This window comes from Haliotis rufescens, unplaced genomic scaffold (genome assembly GCF_023055435.1).
Source record: "Haliotis rufescens isolate VD_foot unplaced genomic scaffold, xgHalRufe1.0.p SCAF_16, whole genome shotgun sequence".
Classification (NCBI taxonomy): domain Eukaryota; kingdom Metazoa; phylum Mollusca; class Gastropoda; order Lepetellida; family Haliotidae; genus Haliotis; species Haliotis rufescens.
In genome coordinates this window covers 19,489,328-19,503,006 of record NW_025963846.1, presented here as the reverse complement: position 1 = coordinate 19,503,006, position 13,679 = coordinate 19,489,328, and the positions used below count along the sequence as shown (strand labels likewise).

At 39.6% G+C, this 13,679-nt stretch overlaps 1 protein-coding gene across 1 annotated transcript; it reads left to right on the top strand.

Moving 5' to 3' along the window:
* The first annotated feature begins 223 nt into the window (after positions 1-223).
* LOC125380969 (snake venom metalloprotease inhibitor 02A10-like) lies at positions 224-1,016 on the top strand. The gene is made up of 2 exons (XM_048396758.1): positions 224-509; positions 856-1,016. The coding sequence occupies exons 1-2, from the start codon at positions 224-226 to the stop codon at positions 1,014-1,016; spliced, it is 447 nt and encodes a 148-aa protein (XP_048252715.1).
* The last annotated feature ends 12,663 nt before the right edge of the window (positions 1,017-13,679 follow it).

Below are 13,679 nucleotides of genomic sequence, written 5' to 3'. Positions count from 1 at the left end.
AGGGATGGATCAAGATTGGAGGTGGGCTCCCAGGTCGTTTCTGAGTAGCCTAACCACTTGATTTGGTACTGTTTGGTACCGTTTGCCATTTAACATCTGATAATTTTGTCAACAGGATACGTTTGATTATCTTGAGATTTGTCATCCTGTTGGCGGGCAATGGGTGGTGCAGAGCCTGTATCACTGATGTGTGGCTCTGGAAGAACCACCTGTGGGTCTGAGGATGTGTCAGCATCAGCAGACGTGCTGGGAAGAGGAGAATGTGCTTCAGCAGAAGTGCTGGGAAGAGGAGAATGTGCTTCAGCAGAATTGCTGGGAAGAGGAGAATGTGCTTCAGCAGAAGTGCTGGTTAGAGGAGAATGTGCTTCAGCAGACGTGCTGGTTAGAGGAGAATGTGCTTCAGCAGAAGTGCTGGGAAGAGGAGAATGTGCTTCAGCAGAAGTGCTGGGACGAGGAGCATGTGTGTCCATTTCAGCAGAAGCGCTGGGACGGGGAGAATGACGACCATGGTTGGGAGTGTGATCAGGAAGGCGGTCGTTGGGAGCGCGAACATTGTGGGGCTTGAGGCGATTGGCATGGATAAGTGCCTTGTGCGTCTTGTTCGTTTGAACATGTTGTAGCTTGAAGGTATGATTAGGACCAAGCTCAAGTATGGTGTTGGGACCTACCCATTTAACTGACAGTTTCGGGGACCTACCAGGAAGAACATGGGAATTTTGCATTAGGACTAGATCACTTATTGAGAATTTGGGATCTTTAGCTTTTGAGGACAGTGCACTCTTTGTTGATTTCTTGATGATTTCTCTTGTCCCGTGTATGGCCTCAGCCTGACATGTGGTGTGTCCATTGTATGAGATGGAGGTTCAGCTGCTGATGAAGAGGCTCTTGATGCAGATGAGGAGGATGGAGATGGCGCTGGTAAGGATGTTGTCCTGGACGTTGATGCTTTGATGTTGATTCCGTTGATGACGTTGTTGCGGGGATGGTTAGGGAGGGGGAGGCTGGAAAAGGGGTGATTCCTGCGTCTTGGTCAAACTGGTTAAGTTCAACCTTGGCTCAGGCTGTCGAAGCTTCTGTTTTTAGTTGGTAGGCGTGGCACCAGTCATCTAGGATAAGCTCCACCAATTGAAACTGTCCTTTTTAAGGGACCGTTTATGCCAAGAATTGTTACGGGGAATTAACTCCGGGATCTCCACGCCTTCAAAAACAGACAGAGAGGTTCTCAGGCGAAATGCAGGAATGACCCTATACCAAGATACCCCTGTATTTATACCCGAGACCTCCAGTCCACGTTTGAAAGCATATCACTACCCATCTGTCCAGTTTGGAATTGATAACAATGGTTTCCCACATGGTGGTCAAATGTTGCAAGTTTTGATGTGCTGACTTGCTTAGTTTATTGTTTATAGGCTGGTCGGCTGTGTTTGAAACTGGTCAGTCGGCTCTAGAATTTCAATACATGGAATTGATAACAATGGCTTCTCACATGTTGGTCAAATTATGCAAGTTTTGATGTGCTGACTTGCTTAGTTAATTGTTTATTGGCTGGTCAGCTGTGTCTGAATCTGGTCAGCCGGGTCTAGAATTTCAATAGCGCTAGCTGATTAGCATCTGCCAGCTTGTTTGACTGGTTTCGACAGCTTGCATCTCCAAGCGTTACGTATTATGATAGACGTCCTGTAAACTATGTAGCTTTTACTGGCTTGGGAATGTGAAACTTAAAGTAGTAGGATATATTTGATTTTGATAAAACTTGAAGAAAAACATAATGATTTTCGCACTGTTATATTATTATACTTTTTCAAATTGTCAATAAAACTTTGATAAAATTGGGCTACACTCTCTGGAAAAAATGTATTGTCTGTGGGTAAGTTTATATGTCACGTCACATCAGCATTTTTTCAGTTATATTGTGGCGAAATAATTGCCAGCTTTTGGGACTACATGTAACATGGCTGCTTTTAGACAGGTGCTTGACTGCCTCAGTAGTGCATGATCAATTAGATTTTTTATTGTGTAAACAAATCAGTCAAGTTTGCAACAATAGATGAATAAATTAAATAAATCTGGACCGCAGTTACCGATTAACAATTTAAGACATAGAGACAGGCAGTCGATATATAACAAACGATATGGTCCTGTTAAGTTTGAACGTTTGAGTAAATGACCCTATATTGTAGGGTCAGTCGCTTTTGACATGTTTAAACTCACTTTAAGGCACACGACAAGTCAAAGCTGGCCGCCCTGATTACGTTCTTATGTTTGACAGAAACTATGCCCGTGGATTTCAGAGAAAGATATGATTTTTTACCTTGATCTCATTACAATAAGCGAAAATGTCTCCAAAGTCCACAGTTTGTTTAATAGTACAAAATAAGTGTGTTAATAATCAACGTTTTCTTTTATTGAACACAATATTTGAACTGTATTGCTGTAAATAATCTAGCCTGCTGCCTATGTAACTTAAACATATTTATGTATGATCTTCTTATGCCACGTCTTATGATCTCTATTATCCCTGCTGTCGCTATCATAATGTTCAATTTCAGTCTGGCACACCAAGCGTGAATAAGCATTATACATGTGTTGATAAAGCACACTGACGCATATACATTTTGGTGGATATGAAACATTCTAGTTAATTGTGGATACACTGGATACATAAGAAAACCACGTGACCGATGAATTGGTACCTTGATATTCAACAAGAAAGAATCTTGTTTATTTCAAGGCCATCCTGGTCATCGTTTACTCCTACTTCATGCATGGTTAGAGGCAAGATCAAAGGCGGCGCCCAGCATTTATTAGGCAACAGACAGGGTTGTCTGTTTCGCTTTGAACCACAATCCCCACCCTGTCGGTAGGTGTTTATCTAATCGGTGAGCACATAACTGTGTCCAGTCTACCGCGGGGTTTGATGCGGTGTCAGTGTCGAATGGTTTGGTGATAGTTGTGCAAATATGCGTTGTATATCGTATATTTTGTTACTAACTATCCTCTTATTTGCTAAAAGAAAACGGATATTACCAACAGTAAGTTAGCCAACTGGAAGATCCACTGCCTGCTACATTCCTTATATAGGCTAAACGGTCTTGTTTGTGTGTACTAGACGTAACATCCGAAGACTAATAAAGACAATTTTAAGACAGTACAGACTATGGAGCCGAAAGGTAATATGACCAGAACGCATCTGCTGTGTATCAGAGGATGTCTACGACCTGAAATGTTATAACGTTAGATCGCGAGGGCTGTGGTTTAAATCAGTCACTGACATAAGAGATGATGTTAATCAAACACACAATTTTGCTTTCATATGAAGCATTATGAGAACTGGGGAGCCAATATGCAAGTATTACACGCATTCACACACGGAAGAAATTTATAGTTGATATTGTATATTTTACAATCAATCTGAACAGATGTATATCAAAATAGCAAATAAACAAGTCCATGGAAAATGCTGTGTTGCACGTTAATGGTTTTTTTGCTTTCACTTTGACATTATATATCATAACAGAGTAAGAGAAGGTTTGGGATTCCTCTTCAAAGTACTAAAATAACAACTGTTGTTTACTGACCAGAGAGTTTGTATGATAAAAAACATTGACAATTAATTTCTTCTCTCATTTTTCAATGTAGTTCACTTCAAATATCGTCTCTTTTGCTAAACTGTTAAGAAAAAATGTTAACATGATCACAAGGTAAAGAGCCTGTTGAATGTTACCCTGTGAGATCTGTCAAATCCATCACGGATTTGACGCTATCTACAGGTTCAGCCATTTCCAATTTCCTCCACTAGTTATTGGAAACGTTCAGGAAAATATTTCCTTTCTCCCTTAATCCCATCTGTCATGCATGTAAAACATATACTTACTGAGAGCTTTATATAATCCACACAATACACTAATGTTCATTCATTATGATATTGATGAGTGTAGTGAACAGTCCCTTTGAATATATGATTTAACACACACACATTTATGTATAGTTTGACAGATTATAATAATATGAATATAAAAAATCATCTCTACTTCTCAAGTTCACTACAATGTCACCAGTGGGAAGTTGTCGGAGATAAACACGGATTCTAACCAAGTCTGAATTTTTTTACCATGGAATGCATGAACTGGTTGAGTGACTTCTTTCCATCAGAATTACACACAGAGAAAGAAAGGGCTAAAAATCCTGAAGATATACTGTATAGATGGTATTAAGTTTTCACTACCAATTTCCTCTGATAATAAAATATTCCATTTGACATCACTAAGCACCAATACTCAGCAGGATCATTTGGGCAATTGTACAAATCACCTCTAATGTGAAACCCCCAGTGATTGTTAAGATAACAAATCCTATCTGTAGTCAGACAACATGACAGTCTACAGTATATTCATTTCCAATATCCTCCAGTAAATAGTGGGTAATGCCAGAATAACACCCTCTAAAAGGATACCTCTAGTCCCCCACCAAACCTCCTCTTATTAACTTTTACCATAAACAAACAAAAAGTGGGGTGATGGGAAATGTCCAGTATTGAATATCAAGAGAACTATTTTTTCATAACGAAATACTAAATACCCTTATGGACCTTCTATTATAAGAAAAACATCTTCTTGTAGACCTTTTAATTTCAACTGTTATATGCTACTTACGTTTAAGTGTATCTAATTTAACCGTTAAAAAGGTGTAGAAATAGGTTAATGTGTCAAACGTATTTAATATATCTTCACACGCGTCGCTTGTTGCATTAACATTCATATATTATCATCATCATCAAGTTTTAGGTTTTACATCAACATCACAGTCCTGTATTACATCGACGGGGTAGGTCGGGTTAAATAATAAATAATATTAGGCCATGGGCTACTTAGGTCCACCGTGCACCCCCCCCCCCCCCCCCCCCCCAACAAAATATACTTTTCCTGAAGCCTCAGAGTGCACATGGAATCATGAGTTAACATTGAAAATATAAGGCATGCACTTGTTTTCATCATATTTGTGGAGGTACCCTAAAAATCGCGATTTTGCATTCCACGTCAGCGTCATTTTGTACTGCATCAAAAAGGTCAATAAATGTCTTTAAAATTGTCCAATTTCCATGTGTAATCTATCAAAATAAAGCTGAAGTTATTACGGTTACGATTATGTTATTTTCATATAAATATAATGACAAGTATAGTGGCTATTAAACTTTTATTTAGTAGAACACACATATGGAAATTCACTCAACGCAGATCGCTCAAACTTTCCATAATTTTCTATTATATGGAAAAATAAATACAAGGTAATCACAAAAACAAATACAGGCAATAATTTAGTGATATATAACTTTATCTTGAAAAAAAATCATTTGAATAAACATGATAATTGGACATTGGAGAATTCAAACTATCCATGGTACAATCCATAGAATTACCATTTACATTATAGATTACTTTTCACTTAGAATAGCTTTTGTTTTGCAATATAGAATATCTGGAATTACATTTGGGTCAAACAAATGAAATTTCAAAAAGACTCTTGGCCACATAAGCAGATATCAAATTAGGTATTACGGTGCATGTTTTACATATCATAAGTATAGTTTATATACATATGATTCCATGTTCAGGGCACTCTAAGGCTTCAGGAAAAGCATTGTTTTCACGCAACAGCCGATAATCCCTAAGCGTACTCTGCTCCATTCGCCTTCTTCAAAAAAATTCTGCGAGAGAAGTTTCAGCTCTAGTGAGCTCTGCGAGAGTAGGCTTCTTTCCCGGGAATACCTCTGCCTTCTGGCTTCAAACGACCGAAGGCTTACATACATTTACACACACGCACGCACACACATAAATACACATACATAATTTACACACATTTAATCATACATACAGCCATACATACCATGCACACACACACACAGCCATGTAATCATACGTACATATGCCTTGTGTCACCATAAATCTTCATTTGTACCTTCAATATGTCATAGCTATGACCTTGAAGCGAAATAAACATTTGTTGTTGTTGTTGTTGTTGAATAGGAAGCGTGTGTATTGATCTGTTGTCTTAACACTGACCCACCAAGAGTGTCAGTCCGCACGTATCAAATCTTTATATTGTGATAACTGTCACACCTGACTTATTTGTCAGCGACATGCGGTAACGCTTTGAAGTTTTAATCTGTTTACGTAAAGGAATAGTATGTTTTAACATAGGATTAGTATGTTCTCCATGACCACATCTCAGTATTTAATTATGATTTGATAATCATGCCAATCATAGTAGCATGTTCAATCAGTGTCAATCTTAATTAATTAAATGAGCATTATTAAAAAGCGAGAAGTGACTTGCAAAATGGCAAACGCTCAAGTTGACATCAAATTCATACCATCCCATCGTGGAGGTAGGATTCTTTGTTTTCATGGATTTATGTTCCGTTGCAATAAGAAGAGAGACACGTGGCAGTCGTGGCTGTGTCTTGAAAAGACATGTCCTGCACGTGTTTCGACTGAAGGTCCTTGGTTACTCCACTGGAGACAACTTGCGACATCTTTCGAACCACTTCGGCAACGACGGTCCAAGAACTAACAACTTGAGCACGACTGATGGATGGTGCCGTATCCAGAATGGAGTATGCCGACCATCGCTTCACTTGGAGTAATGTAAAATGATACATTGTTGTGACATTGTTGATGGTGTGTTTTGTGAATAAAACTTTTTATTATCTTATTGTGTTATTAAAAGAATAAATATATCTTATTTATGTGTCATATTTCGTGGTGCTGTGAAACATGATATGGATTACTGTGTTGTTTTAAAACCTTAATGTGTTTTCATAAGGATTAGACATGGGAGCTTAAACGCATTGTGCACTAAATCCGACCTAAATTGGTTCGTTAGCAAATCTAACGCGAGAGCGACATACAAGTTGAGTCAAATTGAGCTATTGTCACGGTTCACTCCCAAAACTTCTACATGCCAAAAAGTCTAAATGCCAAAACATCTACAGAGAGTTATCATGGCTGATTGAGTTTACCTATTGTTATAATGGTATAGTCCTCCTGTAATTAAGAAGACTCATTAGCTTCTTTTCGATGTTGTTTTAGAAAGGCAAGGAAGGGTACTTTGGGAAGATTAAATAGTTACCGATGTACCTAATGAAAACAACTTATTTGTAGATAAAGAAGATTATAATAAAAAGACTCGTCACTTTTAATGAAATTAACTGGTTTAGGAAATCACAATTATACACTGTTTAAGATCAAAAGATTTCATGTGTATGCAGGAAAAGCAACTTACAAGTTGTCGGGCTGAGAGTAGTTTGAACCTTAAATTGGGTTTACTCAATTTATTGTGGATTAGCACTATAGTATATAACTAGAGTCCATCATGATGACATTTGACAAACCAAATTCTCTCTAAATCCCCCTTCACTCACTAACGAACCCCCTTTAGAAACCACCCAGCAAATAAAATTCAATTTTCAATAAGCCAATTGGCAACTCTTTACAAAACTATGCAACCAAACCGACCCCCCAAAAATACAAAACAGCAACATAGACACATTCAACACCAACCTTACCAACACAATATTCGATATTGCAAGCCAATGCATACCCACAACCAAACCTGCCCCTTCCCACAACCCAGTCCCCTGGTGGAACGACGACATCCAAAACTCTAGAAAATTAAGAAAAAGAGCCCTAAATAGAAGTAAACGGGATATAACAAAAATCCCTGATTTCATTCATCTCAGAAACCATACTAAACAGCTTATTAAAACGGCTAGGAAAAAACACTGGCAGCTCTTCTACAATACTCTAAAAATTGGCGAAAATAATCCAAGAAAAATCTGGAACAAACTTAAATGACTAAAAGGGACATTTCGAAAATCAGTCCAACCAAACTTCAAAAACTGCCCATCCAATAAAGATAAAGCCAATAATATAGCTATCCACTTTGCCAAGACCAGCAGCACCGCCAACTACCCCCGCTCCCCCATTCCAAGACACAATAAAAAAGCACCACCCCCCCCCCACCCCCCCCCCGGACCCTGCGTAAAGCGCCCCGACTTAGCCCATCTTCCCATCAATAAAACCATCAATATACATGAACTTATACATGCACTCCATAACAAAAACACAGCCTCAGCCACAGGACTCGATAACATAAGTTACATAATACTAAATAAAATCACACCTCAAATACAACAATTATTACTACAACTCTACAACCAAATATGGTCAACAGGCACAACACCACAAACCTGGAAACACGCAAAAAATCATTCCAGTCCTGAAGCCGGGCAAACCCCCCAAAGACCCCGACTCCTTCCGCCCCATAACTCTAACCTCCCATATATGCAAAATCCTTGAATCAATTATCAACAATTGACTTAAGCATCACATCTCTGTAAACAGACTAATAAGCCCAGACCAGAGCGGCTTCACAAATAACAGACAAACATTAGACCGCATTCGACACCTAGAACAAGACATTAGGACTGCGCAATCAATGAAACAATACACCCTGGCCATCTTTATAGATTTCAGCAAAGCTTTCGACATGGTTTGGCATAACGGCCTCCTTAAAAAACTCGAAAACAATCATATCAATGGGAGAATACTAAACTTCATTCACTCTTTCCTAACAGACAGACACATCACCGTTAAATCCCATCAAACCCTATCCGACACACACCCCATTGAAAACGGTACTCCACAAGGAAGCATCTTATCGCCAACACTATTCAATTTTATGATAAATGACATCTTCTCAGAATCCAAAAATAAAGAAAAAAATACCACAGCAAAATTCGCAGATGACGTTTCCCTTTGGACCTCCTCGGGCCCATCAATTTATTAAAAACCAGAATGCAATCTACTTTAAACAATATCCAAAAATTGGCTTCCAACTGGGGATTCCAAATCAACACCAAAAAGACCATTGGCATGCCCTTCAAAAAACAATATATGCAAAATTACACACCCAAACTTCACCTTAATGACAAAGAAATTACATACCAAAAAGAAGCTAAGTTCCCAGGGGTTACATTTGACCAACACCTTACATGGGGCCCCCATATATCAAAATTGGTCAACTCTTGTGAAAAGGATTTAAACTTAATGAGAGCTATTAAAGGTAGCAATTGGGGGTCTGACAAACAAACCCTCCTCAACATCTACAAAACACTTATTCAATCCAAAATCGACTACGTCGCTCCGGTCCTAAGCGGCATTTCAGCTACTAACTACAACAAAATAAAGTCAATTCAATATAAGGCCCTCAAAATAGCTACCGGCACCAGGACTGGTACCTCACACCATGCCTTACTACTCATGACCAACACTCTCTCCATTACACACAGAATACAACAGACAGTCCTCAACTACTGGGCTGGGGCACAACACAATCCAATCTTTAAAATACTCAAACAAAAATATAACAACATTAACAAACAAACGGCACAAAAATTCAATAAATCCCCTGACCAAGCCCCATACATGACCCACGTACACAAGCTAATACACACCCACAATCTAAGCAATATATCACATATACCCCCCCCCCCCCCCCCCGTCACCACAAACTTTCACTATATAGCCATCCTTACAGCAATACACGCTATCAAAACACTTAACAAACAAAAATTTCTAATAATATCAGACTCATTAACCTCACTCAAACAAATTCCAAACAAATACTCAAGAACACGCCCAGACCTCATCAACAACATTATTACTCTCATCAACCAACTTAACAACAACAACAAACAAATCAGTCTACTCTGGGCCCCGGGACACACAAATATACCAGGCAAAAACACAGCACACATCGCAGCCAATATAGCCACCCAACAACCCTCATTAGAAATCTATTTCCATACCTCCAAAGCGGACATCAAGAACAAATTTAAAAAGTCTATAAAACTTCAAAACTACAACAATATAATCCAAAACACTAACTCGCAATGGCTCAAAACACTTTTTACGCAATACAATCTCAAATGTCGCAACTATAACAGCTCTAACCATTTGGACAATATTATATCAAGAATCATCAGCGGAAATACCAACCTCAACCACAATCTACACAAACAAGGCAGACACCCGGACGGGAAATGTACATATTGTAATCAACCAGAAGACTTGTGTCATATTTTTAACAGCTGTCCTTTCTATAACACCCTTCACTCCGAACTTAATCACGCTATCCCTCCTAACTATAAACAAAACCTCACACTACTTTTCAACCCTTCCAACCCTATCTACATCTTCACTGCAATAACGCAATTCATCATCCAAGCCGACCTTATAGACCGAATTTAGAACCTCCCAAACAAATCTATACAACATAACTATGCCCTAGTAAACAAACACCCCAACTTGCGGATCGGGATCGAAATTTCCAACACCCAGTCGCCCTCTCCGACGTGCGTGCCTATAACCCCAGTTAACCATACACTAACTCAATAGAGTCGTTAAGCCAGCCGGCGCCAACAACAAGCCCACACCGCACGCCACCAAACCACGTCAAAGTTTTAACCCTTGATGGTGGATTGAATCCATTTTTTTTAAATTACTCTTGCAGGCTCGAGCATACACAATGGAGCCATAGTCCAGTTTAGAGAGAATTAGAGATCTATATAAGCGAAGACGGGTTATCTGATGCCCTCCCCACTTTGAATTTGAGGCGTCTTTTCACAAATATAGGGCCTTCAGGCTTTAGATATTTATAATGTGTCAAAAACGTTAAATGATGGTCGAAAGTTGATCCTAACAATTTGGCTTCTTTACAATCGTGATTGGCGTGCCATCTAAAAAGAGTTCGGGGTCTTTATGAGGTTTTTAAACTCAAAAACAAAAGTTCCTGTGACACTAATATTACCGTGTATATTTCAAACAAGTAAAGTTTGGTTTTCAATATTGTAGTACATGTATGGAATCAAGTCACAAAAACGCAACTGCTTCAGAAAAGCATGCATTCCATGCAAAAGTTGACTTTTATGCAAGCCCCATGAATTTCACTACCCAAAAATGGGTAAAGAAAACATGTGCGTCAACGTGATGTTGCAAGACAATTTAACGTCCACAGAAACACCATTTGGTGTGTATGGCAACGTTGGCAACAGACGAATGCAGTCAGAGACCATCTTCGGAGTGGCAGGCCACGCGTAACCAATAATCGACAAGACAACTGGATACGAACAACACACCTACGAAATCGATTCCAGCCAGCAACAGTGACTGCAAGAAGCATCCCTGGCCTTCGACGAATATCTTCACAAACCGTACGTCGTCGCCTCAGATGTGCAGGGATTGTCGCTGGAAGACCCGCCAGACGTCCCTTTTTGACAGGAAACCACCGCCAAGCACGTCTACAGTGGTGCAGACAGCGTCTACGCTGGACGGCCATGCAGTGGGGACAAGTTTCCTTTTCACCTCCGCCACAGCGATGGAAGGATTCGAGTGTACCGACGTCGATGTGAACGTTATAATTACGTCAATCATTGTGTCATGTAAGAAGATCGGTTCGGGGGCGGCAGTGTTATGGTATGGGGTGGGATTACAGCAAGGCAGAGAACCCGTTTGATAGTGGTAGAGGGAAATCTCAATGGACAGCGCTACCGCGACGAGATTATCGGCCCTGTTGTTCTACCGTTTTTGCGTCGTCATGGCCCCGGCATTACCTTTCAACATGACAACGCCCGGCCTCATATTATTGACTTGTTCAGGATTCTCTTCAAGAAAACAACGTGAATGTCATCCCCTGGCCGGCTCGCTCCCCTGATCTCTCACCAATCGAGCACATGTGGGATGAGATGGATCGGCACCTTCGGCGTCAACCACGTGTTCCACAGACACTTCAGGAACTTGGAAACATGCTCAAGCAGATATGGACAGATATCACATAGGACATTGTGCGACGCCTGGTCCATTCCATGAGACGAAGATGTGTTGCTTGCATCGCTACCAGAGGTCGACACACACGCTATTGATTTGTAAATTGACATTTTGGCATGTTCATGGGGTTTTTTTTATGAAATCACGCATTTTCTTAAGTCAGTATGGCAAATTAAACCATTTGAACACTTACAGGAGTTTTTTATCTGTTGCAAACCGAAATTGTTTCAGATTTGGTAAAAATCATAACTTTGCATTAAATCTTATTCAATGTCACAGGAACTTTTGTTGTTTCGTAAACATGCAGACCTATGATTCATGTAAGCACACATACACACGTGTACAGACATTATACATGCAGGCCTGTAATTTCATGGAAAAAAACACACACACACACGTGTACGGAAATAATACTCGCAGGCCTACGATTCATGTCAACACACATACACACGTGTACAGACATAATACTTGCAGGCAAATGATTCATGTAAACACACATACACACGTGTACGGACATAATACTTGCAGGCAAATGATTCCTGTAAGCACACATACACACGTGTCCAGACATAATACATGCAGGCCTGTGATTTCATGAAAACACACATGAACACGTGTACAGACATAATACTTCCAGCCCTATGATTCATGTAAACACACATACACACGTGTACGGACATAATACTTCCAGTCCTATGATTCATGAAAAAAAACACACACACGTGTACGGACATAATACTCGCAGGCCTACGATTCATGTAAACACACATAGACGCGTGTACGGACATAATACTTGCAGGCAAATGATTCCTGTAAGCACACATACACACGTGTCCAGATATTATACATGCAGGCCTGTGATTTCATGAAAACACACATACACACGTGTACGGACATAATACTTCCAGTCCTATGATTCATGTAAACACACATACACACGTGTACGGACATAATACTTCCAGGCCTATGATTCATGTAAACACACTTACACACGTGTACGGACATTATACATGCAGGCCTATTATACATGCAAACACACATACACACGTGTCCAGACATAATACTTCCAGTCCTATGATTCATGTAAACACACATACACACGTCTACGGACATAATACTTCCAGGCCTATGATTCAAGTAAACACACTTACACACGTGTACGGACATAATACTTGCAGTCCTATGATTCATGAAAACACACATACACACGTGTACAGACATTATACATGCAGGCCTATAATACATGCAAACACACATACACACGTGTACAGACATAATACTTACAGACATAATACTTGCAGGCCTATGATTCATATAAACACACATACACACGTGTACAGACATAATACTTCCCGGCCCATGATTCATGTAAACACACTTACACACGTGTACGGACATAATACTTCCAGTCCTATGATTCATGTAAACACACATACACACGTGTACAGACATAATACTTTCAGGCTTATGATTCACGAAAACACACTTACACACGTGTACAGACATAATACTTGTAGGCCTATGATTCATATAAACACACATACACACGTGTACAGACATAATACTTCCCGGCCTATGATTCATGTAAACACACAAACACACGTGTACAGACATAATAAATGCAGGCTTATGATTCATATAAACACACATACACACGTGTACAGACATAATACTTGCAGGCTTATGATTCATGATTCATATGTTACCCCAGTTTTCATTTAACTTATTTGTTTTACACAAAATTACCCAGCCACAGATTACCTTAAGCAAACTGTTGAAGAAACGAGTGATTGT